The 23,276-nt window shown below is 48.0% G+C and overlaps 1 protein-coding gene across 1 annotated transcript in view; it reads right to left on the reverse strand.

The window, feature by feature from the left end:
* Positions 1-20,534, reverse strand: part of Mybl2 (MYB proto-oncogene like 2) — a 33,274-nt gene extending 12,740 nt beyond the window's left edge. Inside the window, exons 1-6 of the mRNA XM_076571208.1 lie at positions 20,381-20,534; positions 16,581-16,674; positions 14,592-14,663; positions 13,342-13,434; positions 11,349-11,569; positions 6,567-6,726 (exon numbers count right to left, since the gene is read on the reverse strand). Of these exons, the coding sequence (XP_076427323.1) occupies positions 6,567-6,726; positions 11,349-11,569; positions 13,342-13,434; positions 14,592-14,663; positions 16,581-16,674; positions 20,381-20,400 (660 nt within the window). The 5' untranslated portion in view covers positions 20,401-20,534. The remainder of the gene's footprint in view (positions 1-6,566; positions 6,727-11,348; positions 11,570-13,341; positions 13,435-14,591; positions 14,664-16,580; positions 16,675-20,380) is intronic.
* Between the last annotated feature and the right edge of the window lie 2,742 nt (positions 20,535-23,276).

A 23,276-nucleotide genomic window follows, 5' to 3' on the forward strand; every position in this document is an offset into this window, starting at 1 on the left:
AGCGAAGGCTTGGAGCTGCGGGTGTGGGAGGGTGCTTACCTAGCATAGGCAAGGCCCTTTGGGAATGGGATGGGATTGGAACTAACCCCAAGTATATATAGAACTCCTAGCACTATCAGGAATAGTAATGTAAACTTGTACAACTCTACTGAATGCTTTTCCCAACACTGTGACAGAAAAATAGAAATTGAGGAAAATTCTTCACAGGAATAATTCTAAAAGCAGGACCTAGGAAATGAGCCCAGCCCAGGATTCCCACAAATTTGAGGTCAGACTAGGCTACATGAGACCTGCTCAAAAAGCAAAAGCTGGGCTGGCATGATGGCTCAGTGGATAAGGGCACTTGCTCCCAAGCCTGCTGTTTGTTCGTTGGGACCCACATGGCAGGAGAGATCTGCAAGCTGTCCTCTCACCTCTACCTGCACAGTGTATGTACACCCCTTCCCCAACACACACACACACAGACACACACAGACACACACAGACACAGACACACACACACACACACACACACACACACACACACACACACACGAAAAACAAATGCAACAAAAAACTGAAAACAGGGCTGGAGAGGTGGCTCAGAGGTTAAGAGCACTGACTGCTCTTCCAGAGGACCTGGGTTCAATTCTCAGCACCCACATGGCAACTCACAACTGTCTGTAACTGCAGGATCCAACACCCTCATACTGACATATATACAGGCAAAACACTAATGCACATAAAACAAAAAAAAAAGCATTAAAAAAAATGCAGACAAACAATTCACCCGGAGAGGAAGAGGTGAGACAGACGAAGGTTGAGCTGGTCTCCTGTGCTCTGGACCCTGTGGGGCTCAGACCCGCCGGCATGGCCAGCCCTTCAGACAACACTCCAGTGTACAGGAAGAAAGGGACGCCAATGAACTGACTTCCAGCAGAGCGAGCGGGTCTTCAGCGGCACCAATCCCCCTCATGCTCTCAGCTACCCTGGTGGGCGGTTTTTCTTTTCCTCGGAAATCTCAGGTGGAAAGCATACTGCTTAGATATGCAGGAAACTGCCAGCAGCAGACTTCTTTGGTGAGGGGACCTTCAGGGAGTCAGGACTAGAGATGCCCACTGTCTTCCATCCTTCTCTACAATTTCAATTTCCTATCATATCCCCCTACATAGCTGCAGCTGCCATCAGGGGATCAGATTCCTGGAAGTTGGAATCCCAAGAATAGAGGCAAAAATGTGCTCTAACTCTCCAGCAGGGTGGCGTAGAGCTGGAACCAGCAAGTTCCCTCCAAGCAGTAGGAGGGGTACAAAACAGACATACACATCAGTAACCAGCTCAGCTCACAGCACGAGAAAATAAACCAGTTTCTTGAGCTTTTAGCTAAGATTGAGTATAAAAAAACAAATTATTGGAGACACAGTTTAATGGCTATTTGGTTGTCAACTTGACTACATCTAGAATTAACTAAAACCCAAGCAGGTGGGTACACCAGTGAGGGATTTTCTTAATTAAATCATTTCAAGTGGGTCGAACCACGTTAGTCTGGCCCACCCTTCAGTGATGGCCTATATATATATAAGGACGGAAAGGAGGAAACTTTTGCTCTTTGCCTGTCTGCTCTCCCTCTCACCCTCCCTGGCAAGTCCAATCCTTCACTGGCATTAGTCTACTTCTTCAGGATTCTCAAGACCAGTTGGGATATCCAGCCTTGTAAACTGAAGAACTACTGGATTCTTGGGCCTTCTGTTGATAGACAGCCACTGGTGGACTAGCTGGACCACAGCCTGTATGCCATTCTAATAAATCCCCTTTCTATATTCATAGATAGACAGACAGATTCTCTAAGTTTTGTTCCTCTAGAGAACCCTACCTAATACAGCTTTTGGTACCAGAAATGGTTCTCGAACAATAGAAGTATAAAGATGAATGTTTTAAGTATCTGAACAGGCTTTCTAATTTGCCTACAGTTATTTTTCCCCCTGGAGCTGAGGACTGAACCCAGGGCCTTGCAAGCGCTCTACCACTGAGTTAAATCCCCAACCCCCACCTACAGCTATTAAAGCCTTTCCAGTCACTGACATCTCTCCTAGAAGTGCAGAATGTATTGAAAGTCCATAATATGAACTATTTTATAAACTTAAGAAGACAAAAACTTTGATTATTCTGATTCACCAATAGTGAGAGACAATGGATTTGGAGATTTTATAAATAAGGAAAATGATGGTGCTGGTAGGTTGCTCCTAACATCTCTAGATAAATTGACAAAGGAAAAGAATGTGCTCTGTTCTATGACAAAATTACACTTCTAACATCTCAGAGTCTGATAAAGGACGACATTGAACTAAGTGGTAAACTGACTGACTCCAGATGCACATGAACAGTCTAAACCAGTGGCTCTCAACCATCCTAACCTTTGACCCTTTAATTCGAGGCCCAGCCTTGGAAGGTGTCCCCAGTTAAAGTAAGGTCATTAAATGGTAAAGAATGGGATCCTATAACTTGGAAAGGGGATACGTGGGAGGACCCTAGTGAGGCTGGGAACTTTGAACCCTCAGATTTTCTTTCCTTTTTTTTTTTGGGGGGGGGGGGGGGGTTCGAGACAGGGTTTTGCGCCTTTCCTGGAACTCGGTAGCCCAGGCTGGCCTCGAACTCACAGAGATCCGCTTGCCTCTGCCTCCCGAGTGCTGGGATTAAAGGTGTGCACCACTACCGTCCCTGCAAACCCTCAGATTTTCAAGGGCTTATCTCACCTGAGGAAGCAGTCTCTCCACCCTTAGCAGAAGATGTACTCACACCCTGAAATATATCGTCCTTCCCACCTTTGACTGAGGAAATTAATCCTTCATTCTCTGCTAAGCCAGCAGTGACATTCCCTAAAGGAGATGGATTCCCTAAAAGACAACACTGATGTCCCTCAGAGCCCACCAATTAGACTTATATCCATACTTCAGGCTAAGCAGGCTCCTAGAGAGGAGATAGAAAGTGTAGTTCACAAGAAGGTATGCTATATCACTTAAGAGCTTAATGAGTTTGTTAAGCAGAGTTTCATTCAAGGACAAGTCTGGGGAGTATGTGTGGGAACGGATTTTAAAGAGGTGGAATAATAGTGAAAAGAACATAAAACTGGATCAGGCTGAGTTTATTGAAATGGGCCCACTGAATGAAGATTCTAGGTTTAATATGGGAGCTCACAATAAAAGCGGGAGGGCACAAAATTTTGTTTGAATGGTTGGCTGAAGCATTTGTCAAAAGATGGCCTACTGAAAATGAGTTGGAATCGTCTGACATCCCTAGCTTCCTGTTGACAAAAGGATTTTTTAGGCTCAGAGAAATTGCAATACTCAAGCAGGTACAAAGTATAAAACCTAATCCTCCTCCATGTGAAGGGCCAGAAGACATGCCCTTCACTAATGCTGTAAGATGCAAAATGGTGAGAGGGCACCAGCACATTTGAAGGGCTTCGTTGTCACCTTTTTCCTGTGTCAGACACCTAAGAGTTGGAGATGCTCCTGCTCAGTTGGATGAATTAAATGCAATGGGTTTAATTGGGCCACATAATAGCACTCAATTGCCAAGGGCAAGGTGATTGTAGTTATTATAACAGGCAGCATAGACAAAGCCTGACTCATAATGGTCAGCCCAGGCACAGGGGTTTTTATGACTCTTATGGACCTTTGGTACTGGCTACTCAGTTATGATGTTTCTAGGCATGAAGTAGTTAAGAAGCCTACTGTATTTTTGTTGTTTGATTTGCATAAGCAGAAAAATTATCAAACAAATGTAAGAAAAGCTACATTGGATTGTGGCAAAAAGAGAATCTTAGCCCATGAACCAATTTCCAGACCTGAGCCAGTTTGCAGACCCAGACCCCTTAAATGAAGGAACTTGCTGGGTCCCCCTGGGGAAGGACCTTGATAAAATACCTAAGAGTTTTACTGTTAGCCTATCTCCAATCTTTCTCCAGAGGATCTATGTAACTATACAATGGAAGAAAGGAAACAATCAGTTCTGAATTGACGCTAGGAGATTCCAAGACACACTGTGGCCCTCCAGGTAAAGTAGGAGCTTAGGGAGGACAGGTGGAGTTTTGGATGAAGTCCAACTCACAGTAGGTCCAAAAGGTCCCCAAACTCATCCTGTAGTTATTTTCCCAGTTCTAGAAAGTAAAGCTGGGATACTCAGAAGTTACTTACAAGGTGGCGGAATTCTCACACTGGGTTCCTGACCTGTGAAGCGAGGGCTATGCTGGTTAGAAAGGCTAAATGGAAACCTTTTAGAGTTGCCTTTGCAGGGAACACAGTGAATCAAAACAGCCTCGTATCCCTGGAGGAACTGCAGAAATCAGTGCCACCATGAAGAACTTTGAAAGATGGGGTGGGGGTGAGGGGGAAGCACGTTCCCACCCTATCTCCCTTTAACTCTGTCTGGCCAGTGCAGAAGACAGATGGATCATGGAGAATGATAGCTGACTATGGAAAACTCAATCAGGTAGTGACTCCAATTGCAATGTGGTGTCCTCACTCAAGCAGATTAACACATCTCCCTGGGGTACATGGTATGCAGCTCCTGATGGCCCAAATGGCTTCTCTGCACCTGTCCATAAGGACCGCTGATTTGCTTTCAGTTGGCAAGGCCAGCAGTACACCTTTACAGTTTTACCTCAACAATGTATTAACTCCCCAGCCCCATGTCGTAACTCAAAAGGGATCTTGATCATCTGTCTCTTCCACAAAAATATCACAGGTGCACTATAATGATGATGTGATGCTGATTGGACCAAGTGAGCAGGAGGAAGCAACCACTTTGGACTTGGTAACACATACACATCAAATGGAAAATAAATCCAACCAAAATTCAAGAGCCTTCTAACTCAGTGAAATTCTTAGACATCTAGGGGCATACAGAAATCAGTACCACCTTATGAAGAGTAAGTTATTGCACCTGGCCCCTCCCATCACCAAAGAAACAAGCCTAGTGGGGCCTCTTTGGAGTCTAGGAACAGCACATTCCCCATTTGGGTGTATTACTCTGAAAGCTGCTAGCTTTGACTGGAGCCTGGAACAGGAGCAGGCTCTACAACAGGTCCAGGCTGCTGTGCAGGCTGCTCTCCCACTTGGACCACAGGATCCAGCAGACCCGATGGTACTTGAGGTGTCGATGGCAGACAGGGATGCTGTTTGCAGCCCCTACAGGTGAATCACAGAAAAGGCCTTTGGGGTTTGGGAGTAAGGCTCCACCATCTGCAGACAATTATAGCTCTTGGCCTGCTGTTGGGCCTTGGTGGAAACTGAACATTTAACAATGGGCCACCAAGTTACCATGTGACCTGTGCTGCTCATCACAAGTTGGGTGTTATCTGACTCACCACACCATAAAGTAGGAGGCTCACAGCAGCAATTTATTGTCAAATCAAAGTTCATATATATTCAGGCCCAAGCAGGTCCTGAAGGTACAAGCAAGTTTACATGCAGAAGTTGCCCAAATGCCTATGGTTTCTACTCCCATTCCAATACTGTTTACTGCTAAGCATGAACCTATAGCCTCATGGGGCTATATGATTGGTTGACTGAAAAAGAGAAAACTAGTCTGGTTTACTGATGGGTCTGCACATTATGCAGACACCACCCAGAAGTAGACAGCTGCAGCATTACAAGCCCTTTCTGGGATAACCCTGAAGACACTGGCGAAAGGAATTCTTCCCAGAACTTCAAGCAGTACACATGGTTATACATTTTGTTTAGAGGGAGAAATGACAAGATATGCGACTTAATTGATTCATCCATGCAATGGATTGGCTGGATGGCTAGAGACTTGGAAAGAGCTGACTGGAAAACTGGTAAGAAAGACATCTGGGGAAGAAGTATGTGGTATTTCCAAATGGGTGAAGTGTGAAGATATGTGTCTCATGTAAATGCTCATCAAAAGGTGACTTCAGCAGAGGAAGAGAACAATAATCAAGAAAAGAAAGAGAGGAAGAAAATAAAAAAGACACCATGAATAAGTTGTCCTCTGATCTCCACATGGGCTCTAGGACACACACGGACACGGACACGGACACGGACACACACACACACACACACACACACACACACACACACACACACACACACAAATGGTTTGGTTTGGTTTTTTGGGAGGACAGGTTTCTCTGTGTAACAGCCCTGGCTGTCCTGGAACTCACTCTGTAGCCCAGGCTGGCCTTGATCAGATCCACCTGCCTCTGCCTCCTGAGTGCTGGAATTAAAGACATGCATGTACCACCACCACATAGCAAGCACACTTTCAGTTTGTAGACTGGAAAGACCTTTAAGAGAAAAGTTGCTGAAAGGGCTAGGAGACGGAGAACTCCTCCCCAACCCACTTCTCAAAATGTTATCCGACTGCTTTCCTGTCCTGCAGGCCAACTAGGGCTAGCTTGTCACAAAGAAAGCCCTAGAAACATGATGGTCACACTTGGACCCCAGGGCAGAAATGAGTGAGTGGCTCTGGGGAAGGTACTGAGGAGACAGAGTCAGATAACCAGGGAAAACAGCAAACAAACCACCCTGGAATGGAGCCCAGAGACTGAGCCGCAGGTGACCACTCACCTGGCCTTCCACGGGCTGGGCACTCTGGTGGCGGTCCTTGTCCTCAAGCTCCAAAAGCAGGTAGACAGGCTTGCAGTCTCTGGACTCGCTTGGGAAGCCTCCTGTGTCTACTTTCCTCTTGATGGTAGAGTTCCAGTGATTCTTCACAGCATTGTCCGTCCTGTGGGGAAACCCAGGGGCCTCTGACACACAGCAGCTTGAAGGCTTCTTCTCCCGCCCTGCCGCAGCTTATCCCCACCCACATCTGTGAGTGAAGGTTTGGTGGAATGCACGGTGAACACCGTTCAGCTCTACAATGAAGCCTCACAATGTAGCCCTCCATGGCTTAGCAGATCTCCATGGAATACGCAGTGCAAGCTGGACTGAGTGCAAGCTGGACTGACCTGGAAAGCTTCTCTGAAGAAAGAGCCGTGAAGCTGACAGCAAGCGGGTGGGCCTCACAACAGGGCAAGGCAGCAATGCACGCCAGGCTGTCAGAGCAGTGTGTGTGAGTGTGTGTGTGTGGGGGGGGGGTCAGAGCAGTGAGTGTGTGTGTGTGTGTGTGTCAGAGCCCAGCAGCTGTGGGAAAGGAAAAGAGTGGCTCAGGACCAAGCAACTAAAGTGACTGCAGATGGAGGCTGAGGCGACTGGCATGTGCAAGGCCAACCATGCCACACAGGGAAGGGGCTCTGAGTCCCCAGCCAAGAAACAAGGCAGGCCCCCAAAGATAACACCCGGGGACTAAAGTTATGAAACTAGGCGGTTCAGACTCCAGAGACACTTTATCACCTGGCCTCCTCTCTTTGTTCTTCCTCCCAGGGTCCCACTGCCATGACAAAGGATGGACTCAAAACAAAACACAAGAAAACAAAAGCGAAGTAAGGACAGGAAAACAGGGAAGCAAGGGGCAGCAAATCCGATTTAGGAGTTCGCAGAAATGGAAAGACGTCAGGGGAGCAACAGCTAGAGACTGGAGTCCAAACCAAACTGACCTGACTGAAGAGTCTAGTTAGAATCAACTCACCCCAAGGCTCCTAACACGGCTCCTACCAGAACTCCAGGAGCCCCAGGATTGGAGCAACCAGATTGAGCTCAGACAAGACAAGCACAGGTTAAGCAGAGTGGCTGTCTGACCTCCAGCTCCTGACCCTGACCTCCAGGCAGGAAGAAAGATGTTTCCTCTTTAAAAATAACCCAGCTTATGTGCTGGGGGTATAGCTCAGCACTAGAGCATTTGACTGCAGACCTAACCAAACAACAGTGGCCACAATGGACAGACACAGCAAACGTCAGACTCTGGGGCTCCATGGAAATCTGCACCCTGGAGGTGAGATTCCCAATGCCCTTCTACCTGCCACGGCACCCCAGGCAATAGCTCCTTACAGGAATCATCTACCTCTGGGGAAATAAGTAACTCCAGAGAAAAGCATCCGTTCTTGGGAGTGTCCTCCCAGAGGGCCAGCGGACAACAAAACTGGGCAGTAAAGACCATCAGCACATAAGCACCAGCAGTTTGCAGTGCATTTCCTAACCATGTTCACTGACTGCTTCCTAAGTGCGAAGGGCCAACCACAGATCGGCAATCCTTCAAAGCAAACCTCCTGTATTAAATCAAAATGGTTGGGCGAAACAAAGAGCAAGAAATACTAGGCCAGTGGTTCTCAACCTCCCTAGCACTGCGACCCTTTAGTACGGTTCATGTTGTGGTGAACTCCAACCATGAAATTATTTTTGTTGCTACTTCCTAACTGTGGTTTAGCTACTGCTATGAATCATAAAGTATCTGTGTGTTTTCCAATGGTCTCAGGTGATCCCTGTGAAAGGGATGTTTGACCATAAAAGGGGATCTCAACCCAGAGGTTGAGAACCACTGCATCAGGCAAACACACAAAGCAGGAAAGGAGTACTTTTGTCTTTTGATCTTTTAAACACAGTATCAAGAGTGAAATAAATGGTTGCAAGCATATATTAAGAACCTGGTCCAGAAAAGGAGTAAGAATTTAGAAAACAAAACTTCTTAAAATAATTTCCAAAGGACTGGAAGGTTAAAAACCAAGAAACTTCTCAGGAAGTGAAATCAAAGAGAAAACAGGAGAAAGATTAAGAAATCACGGGATGTTCTCAATATTCTGAACAAAAATTATTTTCAAACTCTACATCTACTTAAATCATCTATTAAATGTGAGACAAAATCAAGGACTGAGCTCAGGATGCTAATGAAGGATGTGTTCCACTAAAACAAGAAAGTAAACAACACATGAGAAATCTAACAGGATGAGGGATGAAAGACATCCACTCTAACAACAGGGTAGCAGTCATGAACACAAAGGAATGGGTGTTCCTACCTGCAGTCTGTGGACTATACACATGCAGAGGCCAGAAGAGGGCGTTATATCCTCTGGAAATGAGTTCCAGAGGGTGGTTAGCCACCACGTGAATGCTGGAACTGAAATCAGGTCCTCCACAAGAGCAGCAAGTACTCCATCGCCCCAGTCCTGCTTCGACCTTTCTTTTGGTTTTTTCTATTTGTTTACATTTGTTTGTTTGGTTGGTTTTGTTTTTTTCTTTTTGTTTTCCCAGACAAGGCTTTTCTGTGTACCCCTGGCTGTACTGGAACTCACTCTGTAGACCAGGCTGGCCTGGAACTCAGAGATCTTCCTGCTTCTGCCTCCCAGAGTGCTGGGATTAAAAGGCATCACCATCGCCCGGCTGTTTTTACCTTTCTTAATAAGGCATGACTTACGGCTGGCAGGGTGACACATACCTTTAGTCTCAGCACTCAGGAGACATCGGCAGACAGATCTCTGAGTTGGAAGCCAGCCTGGTCTACAAAATGAGTTCCAAGACAGCCAGAGCCATTACACAGAGAGACCCTGTCTCAAAAACAAACAAAAGAAACCAAAAACAAACAAACAAAAGAAGAGGCATGACTTTCTCTCCATCTCCTGGTGGCTGATGGGACTTCCACCCACCTGTACCACGTTTCTTCTAAATGCTAACAAAACTGTCTTTGAGATTAAAAGTACAGACAAACAAAAACACCTGTGAAGGGGACCACTTAGGAAGAACGGTAGCCAGATAAGGAGATACACTCATGGATAGTACTAGTACTTGAGCGCTATGTTCCAGGTAGTAACATTAGCTCTGTTGTCCTAACTAAACATTGGGGTCCTGGGATATAAGTATCCTAGTTAGTTTGTTTTTTTTTTTTGCCTGAGACAGGGTCTCTCTTTATAGCCCTGGTTGTCCTGGAACTCACTTTTTAGACCAGGCTGGCCTTGGACTAAGAGATCCACCTGCCTGTCTCCAAACTGGTATTAAAGGCGCGCGCCACCACATCAAGTTGTCTGCACCTCGTTATTTTTAATTAACAACTTGGCAGTCTGCAGGGCAGTGGTGGCACAGGCCTTTAATCCCAGCATCTGGGAGGCAGAGGCCGGGGAATCTCTGTGAGATTAAGGCCAGCCTGGTCTACAGAGAGTTCCGGGATAGCTATGTAAGGACCCTGTCTCAGGAAGAGGGGTGGGGACAAGTGCCTGCAAGTGAGCTAAAACAAGCCAGTAGGCAACGTTCCTCCCTGGTCTGGGCTTCAAGTTCTTGCTTTACTTCCCTCAACTGTGACCTGGAAGTAAAAGACAAATAAATGCCACCACCACTGCCCTCCCCCCCCCCACCTTGCTTTGGGTCAGTGTTTTATCACAGCAACAGAAAGAAAGCAGAGCAATAGGATAAATGGATGGGGCATCAGGAGGGAGAGAGGGCCAGAGTCCCAGCAGCTCACAGCACCAACTACTCTTCCAGAGGGCCTTGATTTGATTCCCAACATACACAGGGTAGCTCACAACTCTAACTCTAGTCCTAGGGCAACCAATGCCTTCTGGCCTCCTCAGGCACTAGGCATGCACATGGTGCAGACAAACAAGCGGGCAAAACACTCATACACATAAAAACAAAAAAGAACCCACAAGTATAATATTCTTAAAAACAACAACGAATCATTCATAAATATGGATGTGGTGATATATTGTGTACCCTAATAAAATTTGCCTGGAGATTACAAAACAGAACAAGCCACTAGATTAGACATAGAAGCCAGGCAGTGGTGGCACACACCTTTAATCCTAGCACTCGGGAGTCACACGCCTTTAATCCCAGCACTAAGAAGGAAGTGATATGGTGGGTGGAGAAAGGTATAAAAGGCATGAGGAGACAGGAACTAAGGCTTTTTGACAGAAGCGTCCCTTTCAGCAAGAAGCTCCTGGCTGGAGGAGCTCTTTCAGGTTGAGGAGTTGGTGAGGTGGCTTGCTCTGCTTCTCTGATCTTTCAGCTTTCCCCCTAATATCTGGTTCTGGGTTTTTTATTGCAACTCGAACAACATATATATGGATACTGGCTAGGCGTGGTGGTGCACACCCACATCCTCAGCAGTCATGAGGCCAAGGTTTCAAGTCAGCCTGGGTTCAACAAGTTTCAAGTCAGCCTGGGTTCAACACCAGCATGGGATATACATCAAGTCCCTGTCTCTAAACAAAAAAAGATGAGTCTGATTTAGTAGGAACTGGGAAATGGGGACAGAAACTGGTGTTTCCGTCATATTCCCTCTAACAGGACACAACCTGACTTTCCAGTCTTTTTAGATCTACTTCTGTCCCTTCTGATGCATGTCTCTGGGCGACCTGGAGACTGAAGGCAAGGCTATTTGAATGTTAAAAAACATGGGACTGCTCATGGTACTCTGGGACACTCCATCCCAAGCATGGGCCTCACTCACCAGGCACGGTACCCTGCCTGCACCCTACCTACCTCCCGGGCAGCATCTTGGCTATCTCAGCCCAGCGGTTGCCCAGCACTTTATGGGCCTCACAGATGATGCGGTCTTCCTCCTCGGTCCAGCAGGACTTCTTCACCTCAGGGTTGAGGTGATTGTGCCAGCGCTCACGGCACTGCTTCCCCAGCCGGCCCTTCAGGTGCTTGGCAATCAGAGTCCACTGTTTTGTGCCATACTTCTTGACCAGCTCAATGACCTTGAAGAAAACATCAGTGAAGAACCAGCCCCTCGATCACCTCCACTTAAGCATCGCCATATCCAGATGGGCCTCACTTTGCAGGACTTTAGAGAGGTACAAGCCTATGAGGTCAGCCCCAATCACACTAGAGAGTTAGGTCAAGTCTTCTTGATACTTCTGTGGAAATCTCACGGCACCAAGAACTAGACTTCAGCCTTCAACCCCTCGGAGAAAGACTCTTTTGTTCAGGACACAAACCATAACAGTCACAGCAACTCAAGCTAGGCCCTCCTCAGTTCTTTGTTGTTGTTGTTTTTTTTCTGAGACAGGTTCCTCTGTGTAGCTCTGGTTGTCCTAGAACTCAATCTATGTATCAGATTGGCCTCGAACTCAAGAGATTCGCATGCCTCTGCCTCCTGAGTGCTGGGATTAAAGGTGTGGACCACTACCTGCCCAGCTCCCTCCTCAATTCTTGATACACACATATTCTCCTGTGCACATAGCCACAACCAGGGAAGAGTAGATACTCATAGAAAAGGGGATTTTTGTGTAGTAATATTTTATTTCATTTCTGTGTAGTTAAAAAAAAAATTGAGACAGGGTCTCACTATGTAGACCAAGTTGGCTTTGAACACCTGATCCTTCAGCTCCCACCTTCCCAGGACTGCGATTAGAGACATGTGCCACCACACCCAGTTTGCCGTGATTTAAATGTTTTTAGTAATCATATCCCATTTGGATGGGCATATGCATCTACAAGACAGTACTTTTTTTTTTTTTTTTTTTTTTGGTTTTTCGAGACAGGGTTTCTCTGCGTAGCTTTGTGCCTTTCCTGGAACTCACTTGGTAGTCCAGGTACTTTTTTATCCCCCGCTTTTCTTGGGTGCTGTGTCTCCCAAGGTGGAATGGTATCTTATGGGCTAACACCAGGGAGATGAACCAAAGCTCTATAAAGGAGCTCCAGAAAAGCAGCCCGGGGTGATCATAGTTTGGAGAATGTCAAATTCTTTCTGTGCCTTGGTTTTACCCAGCTTTAACATGGACATAACCCACCTCACAGGACTACTGATGCTACAGAAATAAAGCATTAAAATGCCAAATGTGGCAAACACCTGTAATCCTAACACATGGGAGATAGAGACAGGAGGATTAGGAGTTCAAGGCCAGCCTTGGCTACATAGCAAGTTTGAGGTCAGCCCAGGCTACCTGAGATCCTGTCTCAAATACAGAAAAAAAAAAAAAAAAATCCCAAAGAAGGGTTTAGAGGGGGGGTAAGTTCAGCGGTGGAGAGCTTGCCCAGCATTGTAATAGGTTTCATCTGAAGCACCAAAAAAGCAAAGCCTCTGAGTTTTGTGGCTGTGTGGTATAACCATTATCACAGCATCTACCAAATTATCACCGCATCAGTGGCAGCTGCCACTGGCTGAGCCAGCCCCTTATGTGCACCAGACATCTCATTACCTTTCCATGTTATATGTGACAGGTAAGGTCACCAGCTAAAAGCTGGGTAACTCGTGGGGTGACTACATGCCCAGGACTCAAAAGGATGACTGAGGTCTGAATCAAGACCAGCTTAGACTACACAACCAACATGAGACTAACCAGGGCTATAAAGCTGGTCTTTCTCAGAACACACACACACACACACACACACACACACACACACACACACACACACACACCAAAGATACTCAGGACTAAGTGGAGTGCTACAGGAGTGTTCTGACACCTCCCGGTGCCTGGCGGTGGTGGAAGCCCATGGTATACGCGGCCCTTTAACCAGCACTTACCTTCTGATCTTCCTCTTTGGTCCATGGTCCCTTAACGAGGTCTGGATTCAAAACCCTCAGCCACCGGTACTGGCATTGCTGGTCTGTGCGGTTCTGGGACAGGAAGAGAAATAACTCTGGGACCATACAACTGAACTCTGGTGGAGCCCTGAGCTCAGGGACCAATGTGCAAGCCTGTGTCAGGTAGCTGTGTCCTGTGCCATTCACCCACCACACGCCAGAGGCTGACCTACCAGAACATGGGTGTATTATTTTTGCTTCAAAGGATAAACCCAGGCCCTGTAGAAAGGAGCCTCCCACCCTCTGTACCTAGTATGTATGTAGGGTATACTATCTCAAAGTCTATAAAAGCTTCTTGGGACTTAGTGATTCCTGTTTTCTTCTTGGACACCATTTTTATTCTTTAAAGAGTTCAGGTTACAAGGAAGAAAGGGTGGAGGCAGAGAGAAGTATGATGCCCCGGCCTGAGATGCCTATGGAACCCCATCAGTTAAGCGGCAGCCTGTCTAGATGGCTGCAGTCCTGGGAGGGTGTGTAAAAGCAGGCTCTCACCCCAGAGGACTCGGAATGTTGGTGGAGGGCACAGCCACCTGGGCAGGAGCCTCAGCTTGAAGTCTCCTCAAATACGCCTCCCTCAGTTTCAACTCATGGCCCAGAGCTAAGTGTCCAGCTGCTCCTGACTTGCTGGAAAAAACACAAACAGCCTTTGGGCCTAGGACAGAGGGCACGCTAAAGCAGCTGTGTGGAATCTTCTCACTGGGTGCCTTCTGGTTTGTGTTTTTGGGTGGTTTTTTTTTTTTTTTTTTTTTGGTTTTCCGAGACAGGGTTTCTCTGTGTAGTTTTGCCCCTTTCCTGGAACTCATTTTGTAGACCAGGCTGGCCTCGAACTCACAGAGATCTGCCTGACTCTGCCTCCCGAGTGCTGGTAGATTAAAGGCATGCGCCACCACCGCCAGGCTGGTTTTTTTGTTGTTGTTGGTTTTTTTGTTTTTTGTTTTTTGAGACAGGATTTCTCTGTGTAGCCCTGGCTGTCCTGGAACTCGCCTTGTAGACCAGGCTGGCCTCTTGAACTCAGAGATCCTCCTGCCTCTGCCCTTTGCCCCTCACCCACCGCATGCCGCATGCCGCATGCCAGGATTAAAGGTATATGCACCACCACTGCGGCCCAGCCTCCCAGGCTTCACTTCAGCTTTCTAAACAGCTCACAGCAGGCCACCGGAGCCCTTGCCTGGGGGAGGGCCGGTACTCACAGGAAAGTGGCTGGCCAGGAACTTCCAGTCCTGCTGTCCGAACTGCCTCACCAGGGCCCTCAGCTGCTCATCCTGCCAGCATAAGAAAGACACAGGATTTAGCTCTCGTGTGTGTGTGTGTGTGTGTGTGTGTGTGTGTGTGTGTGTGTGTGTGTGTGTGAAGTTTTTTTATAGATGCCGGGATACAGCCATATTCACATATTCACTCAGGAACTGAGTGCCTACTATGTGTCAATTATCAGTCCCAGTGGCAGGCAGCAGCAGATGTGCCTGACAGGGAGGAGAGGGTAATCAATGCCTCAGGCAGGCACACTTATCACCACTCTGTGGTGGAGGAGATGCTGGGAGCTGTGGTGACTGACTCTTCAGGCAGGTGGGCAGACAGGTTTTAAAAAAAAAATGAGAGAGCTTGACTGAGGAGGGGGGAGGGGAGAGGGGTCCTGCTGGAGAGGCTGACAGTGAGGGCCCCCAGGATTGAGTCAGTGATTCAGGGGTTCAATCACCAAGAGGCACTTATGCACTTGGGCAGCGGATGATCAAGGTCCAGTGTGCTTGTTACAAAGTATCGGTGTGGGAAATTTTCAGAAAACAGAAGCCAGATGGGGGTGGGGGGCGGGGGACGTCTAGTTTAACCTCTGTACTTGAGACAAAAGCAAAGAATATCAGGAGGAGTTCAAGGCCATCATAAAGTATACAGGTAGCTAGCATTCCAGAGCAGCCTGGGATACAAGAAACCCACCTCAAATCAAATCAAAAACAACAAAATCCCACAAACAAAAAACCATTCACTCTCCCACTCAGGGCTGGGAAGGCAGCTGAGCTGCTGCCGTGCTCTGTCAGTGTGCACTGCGCTCTATCTCCGGCACCTACATCAGGAAAAGTAAGAAATTCAAGCTCATCCTCAGCTGTTCAACAAGCTGGGAGGCCTGCCCGGCATTCGTGAAAAACCCTCTCTCAAAAGACAACGAAAAAGCGCCAGAGAGACTGCTCAGTGGGGAAAGGCACTTGCTAAGTCTGACGATCCGACTTCGTTCCCTAGGACGCAGATGGGAGAGAACCGACCTCCAAATGTTGTACACACACACACACACACACACACACACACGCACACACGCACGCACACACGCAATAGAACAAAGGAAAAGAAAAGGTGTAGCACACATCAGCCCTCTCTCACACAAGAACAATACATAAGATTAATTAAAAGGGGTTAGAGAGATGGCTCAGCGGTTAAGAGTACTGGCTGCTCTTTCATGGACCTGGGTTCAATTCTCAGCACCCACATGGCTGCTCACAACTGTCTGTCACTCTGGTTCCAGTGGACCTGGCACCCTCTTCTGGCCTCTGCACCTACACACGTGCAGGCAAAATGCCCCCACACACAAAATAATAAAATTATTTTGTTTTAAAATTTTAAATGACAAACATTTTTTTACAAAACTAGAGATTTAGCTTCCTAGCAGCCCAAGGTTCTCAGGGTCAAATGTCCCCACCATGCAGTATGACGAGACAGTCTTGGGAGGACTGGAGGTGGTGAAGTCATCCAATCTCTGCTGTCAGAATGGATTAGCAATACATGGATCAATCGGTTGGTATCTTAAGTCTGTCATAAAAGACAGTATGGCACTGTCTCTTCCATAACCCTACCCTGCCTGGAAACAGAGTCCCCACGAGGAAAAAGGACTTCCTTAGCTGCACAGCAGAATGGAGAGGTGATTAAAGCTGTCTTTATAAACTACCTACTCTCTGGAATGAGGATGCAACTGCAGATTTATCAGACCAAGATAAAGGGCAATAAGCACTTAGGAGAGACGGAGGTCCTGAGGCCTGAGGACCACGCCCCAATCCACAGATTTTGGAATGCTCTGAGGAGACAAAGGGGAGAAGTAGAAGGTCCATCAACTTCCTCACTGTCCACAGACGGGGTCATTAGACGCCACCAGCCGCCATTAACCCTCTCCCCAGCTCCATGGAGTAGCTGTGGCTCACCTCCTCATGGGTCCATTTGACCTTGCATTTGTTGTCTCTCGGCTCCAGGAGGTCTGAGTCCGTGTCCTGGTAGTGTAACTCATCCAGCTCCTCACTGTGGAAGCAAGCTAAAGGTCATGGACAGCATGTTTACATACCTTTACCTGGGGGTGGTAGTGCATGGCCAGGGTCAGGTCAACTATAGGGAGGTTTGGGGAGGCAGGCCTTTCTCTTCTACTTTCCAAAAGTAGGTACAGGCTAGCTGTGGTGGCCCATACTGGTAATCCCAGCACTCGGGAGGCAGAGCCAGGTGGATCTCTGTGATCAAGGCTAGCCTGGTCTACAGAGTGAGATCCAGGACAGTTACACCAAAACTACACAGAGAAACCCTGTCTCGAAAAAAAAAAAAAAATGAAAAAAAAAAAAAGAAAGAAAGAAAGATTGTGATATTTAACTGGGCAATGGTGGTGCACGCCTTTAATCTCAGCACTTGAGAGGCAGAGAGGCAGGCATATCTTTATGAGTTCGAGGCCAGGCTGGTCTACAGAGCAAGTTCCAGGACAGCCAGGGCTGTCAAGAAAGAGAGGGGGTGGGGGGTTGGGGATTTAGTTCAGTGGTAGAGCTCTTGCCTAGCAAGTGCAGGGCCCTGGATTCGGTCCTCAGCTGGGGGCGCGCGCGGGGGGGGGGGGGGGGGGGGGGGGGGGGGGATATGATTATGGTATTTAGCTGGCCAGTGATTGTATACGCCTCTAACCCCAACACTCTGGAGGCTGAGACAGGATTGCTGCCAGGAGAGCTAGAGGCCTGTCTCAAAACACAAACGATATTCAAAACCCCATTCCCACTTTTTTCTTTTCAATAATAAACTTACACCTGCACTTGCTTTTTTGTTTTGTTTAGATTATTTTGTTTATGAGTGCTTTGCCTTCATGTATGTCTATGCACCACATCTATCTATACCCGGTGCATGCAGAGTTAGAAGAGGGTGCCTGATCCCCTAGAATTAGAGGTCCAGATGATTGTGAGCCACCAGGTGGGTGCTGGGAACTGAACCTGGATCCTCTGCAAGTGCAGTAAGTGTTCTTAACCACTGAGGCATCTCTCCAGTTGCTAACACTGGATATTTTCATGATCATCAAGCATGCAAAAATTTAAAAGACCTAATTACTTAGGGGAAACATCTAAAACATGTCATCACTAACTTTTTCCATCCCCTTTATCTGGGATTAAAGGCATATTCTGCCATACCCAGCCTTACTTCATTCTTGCCTGTCCCTTTCCAATTCGCGCCTACATGTGATGAACAGAAAAAACTCAGAATATAATCATTTGAAGTCTGAAGGCTTTAAAGAAACTAACAAAGAAGTTTTTGTTGTTGTTGTTGTTTTTCAAGAAGGGGTTTCTCAGTGTAGCTCTGGCTATCCTGGAACTTGACTGGCCTGCCTCTGCTTCCCTGCTGGGATTAAAGGTTTGCTCCACCACGGGCCAGTAACACGGAATATTTTATTTAACTGCTACCAAACTCCTACTATCTAGTTTAATGCTTTGAAAGAGAGATCACACTATGAACCTCCAAGAATGCTAGTCAGGGAGGGACTGCAGAGCTGGTTCATTGGTTAGAAACATAATGCTCTTGATGAGGACCCAGGTTCAGTTTCCAGAACCCTTTACCACCACCTCCCAGCTCTAGGAGGATCCTGGCTCTGGCCTCTGTGGGCACCTACACCCAAGTGCATATATATAACTACACGTACTTAATTAAGGAAGGAAGGAAAACAGTTATTCGCAGGACCTGCATTGAGTCGCTTCTAGCAAATATAGTCCTACGTCTGTCATCTGTCGCTGGGAAAAGCAAAAAGATTTGCAAACAAAACGAGCCATGCTCTGTGCCCACATGGGTTCTGATGGTGTCTACACACCCTTCCCTTTCTTCCCCCAAAGGCAGCAGAGCTTCCCAGTAACTCCTACACACCCAAAGCACTTTGGAAAACCAGGGCCCTGACCTCAGCTCCAACCTCTGGTCTTGACATTACCCACAAAGGTCAGCTCCACCTTCACAACCTGGAATTTGGCATAGAAAAACCTTAAGAAATATTTGCCCAGGGCACCAGTGGATTTGTGAATGAATGAATACTGCAAAGAGAAGCTGCCTACTAACCCATTTTAAAATTCAATTACAATGAGAAGAAGTTTCCAAACCTAACAATACATGTCACTGGATCTGGAACGCTGCAGATTTGTTCTGTCACTTCTGACCCAATGCATGCACCACTTAACCACTGTAAAGCAGGAGGCAAAATCTACTAAGCATTAATAACTTAGTTTGCTTCTCCAGTACCCAGCGCGAGGCCCAGATTCTATTAGAAGCTCAGTCAATGTCCCCGAACAAAAGGCATCTATGTAGAGAAGCTCTCATGCTGTGTAATGGGAATACTATTAAACAGATGGCAGATGATGGCATTCACACGATGCCCCCTCTCACATTCTCAAGGTCTCCATTTAACAGATGTGAACATTGAGGCCAACCAGGGTTATGCGGCGTCAGGCTCCACACCTTTACTCCCTTACCTCCCTAGTAATCACAGCTTGAAAAGCAGAGGCCAGTGTGTGGTTTAAAAAAAAAAAAATCACATTTTTGTACACATACCCTTTCTCTTGCCCATGTACGTTCTGGGCTGTGCTCCAGGGAAAGGTGAGTCAGAGGCCAAGAGGGAAGTGGGGCACTGGGGTACAAGAGAGTTATAACGTGGCAGAAAAAGGATTGAGGCTTGTGAGGATACAGGGGCACTGAGCCCATGCTTCACAAGGGTCCCTCCAAATGAGCCCCGGGACTCCTGGAGTTAACATGTCCAGAGGCTCTTCCTGGCCACTGAACTGCCTTAGAAACGGGGGCATGGGAACCCACCCTGACCAGCGCTCATGGACCGAATACTTTCCAGCAATGAGGAACTCTGTGAAAGTGAGCAAGCTGGGCATCTCGGTTTGTATCCTCATCCTAAGCCCAGTTCGGCCATCTGAGGACATGAGTGTTCTGAACTGCAGAGACCCAGAGGGAACACGGCAGGACCCCATTATCCCACTCCTTAGAGAGGCTGGAAAGCCCCGCAATTGGGCCCCAGATACACAGGTGTACGAAAGGTCCAGGCTTGACCCAGCCACTTATCCTCTGGGGAAATTTAGTAAGAGGGAAACGCGGCTCCTGCCTTTGGCCCAGCGACCGCTGGCAGAGCAGTCTCGTTACACATCAGCAGTCTCTACTGAGCCCCAGCTACCCAAAACTAGCGTGGGACAGGAAGAGGGTTTCTGAAACCAAACCGAACCGGCCGCCGAATCCCCAAGAGACAGACAATGAATCCCCGGTCTCACACCCGGCAGAGGGCCCAGGGGCTTTGTGCTTCCCGGAATGCAAACAAGAAAGGGACTCCAGCGAATTCGAGCCACTCTTGGACGACAAGTGTCTCGGAGACTTCTGCCTCCCACTCGCTGCGACTTGGAGAGACATTCCCCCGGCCCAGTAGTGAGCCTCCAGCTGACACCGCGCGCACCAGCCTTCCTTCCCCACCCTGCAATTAGGCGGGAGATGATGGACCTCACCCAGGGCCGGGACCGGGTCTCGGGGAGGGAACCCGCGCTTTCGTGCTCCTGGGCCCAGAAGGCCCGGGAATCCGGGCGAGGGGTCCCTAGAGCCCCTTACCGTGGCGCGCTCCCCTGCATCGGGCGGCGCCCTGGCACAGGGCTGCCGCGCGGGGTGCATTTCCCGCGGGGAGCCCCCACCTCCTGTTTGCAGACTGAAGGAGAGGGGCGAGAACCCCAGAACTCACCAGCGCGTCCGCCGAGACATCCCCCCGGCCCGGGCCGCGCCGCGCCCTCACGCCCGCCGGCCGAGCCTGGAGCGGGAGCCGGGCCGGGGTCAGGATTCGGGCTGCTCCGGCCGCTCCCGGCCCCAGGCGGCGCTCTGAGGCGTCTGTGTGTCTGCAGGTCTCGTCGCGCGCTCTCAGGAACTGCAGCTGCCTCGGGAGCGCACAGAACCACTTTCCTATCTCCCGCCAAGTGCGTCGGCGCCGCCCGGACCTGGCGCGCGAGCGCGAGGGCGGAGCGTACGGAAGGGGCGGGGTGGACAAGAGACGAGGGGCGGAGCCCGGGCGCCAGAGCCCAAGGAGGAGCCTACAGGAGGGGCGGAGACCAAGGAGGGGAAGGGAGTAGTCTGCTGGAGCAGGAACAGAGCCTGCGGGCCTGGCTGGGCAGATGTGAGGACTTCCAGAAAGACACACCTTGCGACTCAATGAGGCGAGGGTTCCAACCTTGTGCGGATCTTAGCTAGACCCCGAGCAACACACATAGCAAAGAACCAAATGAGGAAGAGTCAGATGGGAGAAACTTCCCGCCCAAATTGTCACTGCTCCAGTCCAAGCCACTGTCCCTCCAGCCCCCACGCTCCTTTTTTTCTGGGTTTGCCCCTTTTCCTTGGCAAGTCTTCTTGCTTCTTCAGCTGCTCTGAGAGAGCCAGCTAAAAATGCTAACATTTCTCTCACCAAACTTAAACTCTCTTCTCTCCGGGGTTAATTCTTCTACTCCATATTCAAGTGTGTAAAGGTCTTCCAGATCACCATGCCAGTCCCAGCGGGGGATATTTAGTGTCCCAGGTTTTGCTTGGGCCATTATCTGGACTAGTAATTTCCCAACACCTCCCACCACTGGGGTCTCTTCCCATGTGCTTGCTGACATTGCATTTCCCTAACTGAACTGTGAGCATCCTGGAATTCCAGCAGCCTTTCCTAGGAGGTGTAGGAACCCCCAGGCCAGTGTTTGTTGACTTAAGTTCAATTTTTGTTGACTTAAACTCTGTTGTCAAGGTTTTTCCACTTTAGGTTGTCATTTATTACCAACTACTGAGTGTCACTTTACTGGGACTTCCTGGAAGGACAGGAGCCTGGGAGAGCCCCAGCCAAACACCTTTTATTTAGGCCCACCTCAGGCCTCAGATCCTTCTTCTAAAAACTACTGGCCACCTGGACACAGTCCAGTTTTGCAAACTTCATTTACAACAGCTGAACGAAGACTTAAGAGCTGCAAGTTTCCACCTGGCTTAGTTCCAGGCTTTCCCCACCAATCACATCACAAAGGAAATCACATTGGACATCTGTTCTTTCTTGCTAGTGTGTTCAAAGCCACATTTCCAGGGCTTGATTCCCACCCTTCCTCTCCCTAGGTGCATCATCTCAAACAAATGATCAAACTCCTCTTGTACCTCAGTTTCCTCATCTACAAAAAGTTTATCAAAATCTTAGATATTTTTTTTACTTGGTATTAGTCACCCATTCCACACACAAATTTTCATAAATTTCATCTTCCTAGCAATCCAAAAAGCTATATCTTAGTCTTACCTGTTAGTAGATGGAGAAACTGAGGGAGGCACAGACTTCACCAAACTCTAATTCTAGAGTTTATAGTAAGGAAAGGGAAAAGTGGCTTCCCCCTAGTGTCTTTGGCTTGTTTACAAATTAAATGGATAGGAAATAACAAGGAAAAAAACTCCTATTTGATTAATTACATATCCATGGGAGTCCCAGAAAATAATGATGTCATATGAAGGCTCAGATGACTGAAGCTTCCTGAACTACAGAAAGGAATGGGGTCCTAGGGCTTCTGTCGGGGTGGTGGTGACACAAGTTATTGGGGCTAAGGAAAGGAACTGTATGGCAAATAGAGATGCTCTTGTCATGCAGATAAAAGTCTCCCAGTTGAAAAAAAGCTATTGCAGCAGCCGGGGTCCTGGAACGCTGGCCAATGGAGATTTCCCTTACTAATATAAATTTCTTTTACTAAAGGTTTGCCTTGCAAAGTTATTCCCTAGTCCTCAGGCTGTGCAGAACAGCCAGGTCGAAGCAAGCCAAAAGAGTGTGAACTATTTTCTCCTACAGTCTCTTTTGGGGTGCTGGGTATGAGCCTTTAAACCATGCACTACAAAGATACCTACCCTGTATGGCAGTTATAGGATCAAATACATGAATATGTATAAGGCACATAATTAGTATTATATTACTGTTAGGTTGATTTTGTTGCTGAGGTTAGACCCGGGGCTTCCCACATGCTTTTCTCTCAACACCTGGACCCCTTCTGTTAGCACTGATTATTATTCTGACTCCAGCTGCTATCACACCTGTCTTGTAAGGTCCAAGAAGCTCCTTTGCAGGCTGCACACACTCTCATGTAGATTACCAATCTCCTTTTGGGCAAAAACTGGATCCGGAAACTTGCATAAGATATATGCCCAAGGCAAGAGGCAGAGAGCAGATGCAGAGTCCACCTGGGACCTGAAATTGGGGCACCAGTTACAGTTAACCAGTACATCAGAGCTAAAGAGCCTGGAGGTCAGGATTGTGAATTTGAGCAGCAAAATCACTCTAGTGTCACAAGGAATCTGGTGAGCTCCACAAGTATGTCCTCTAGTTATCAACACACCAACACAAGCCCCTGGAGAGAGGACTCCCAGCATCCAGGGTACCATCACACCTGGGAGTGGTCTCTAGGCTCAAGGCAGATAACACACATTCTGAACAGTGCTGGGAGGCTTTCTTGGATGGGACCTCCAGGGATGGAAAGGCTCTAGTCATTCAGCCATTCAGTTATCTGCCCCACCCTGGGCTCCAAACTCAAGGTTATTCCTGTGTCAGGAAGACAAAGATCAAGTCTTCTTGTTAGACATGCTTGGCCCAG

Source organism: Peromyscus maniculatus, chromosome 4, assembly GCF_049852395.1.
Source record: "Peromyscus maniculatus bairdii isolate BWxNUB_F1_BW_parent chromosome 4, HU_Pman_BW_mat_3.1, whole genome shotgun sequence".
Lineage (NCBI taxonomy): Eukaryota > Metazoa > Chordata > Mammalia > Rodentia > Cricetidae > Peromyscus > Peromyscus maniculatus.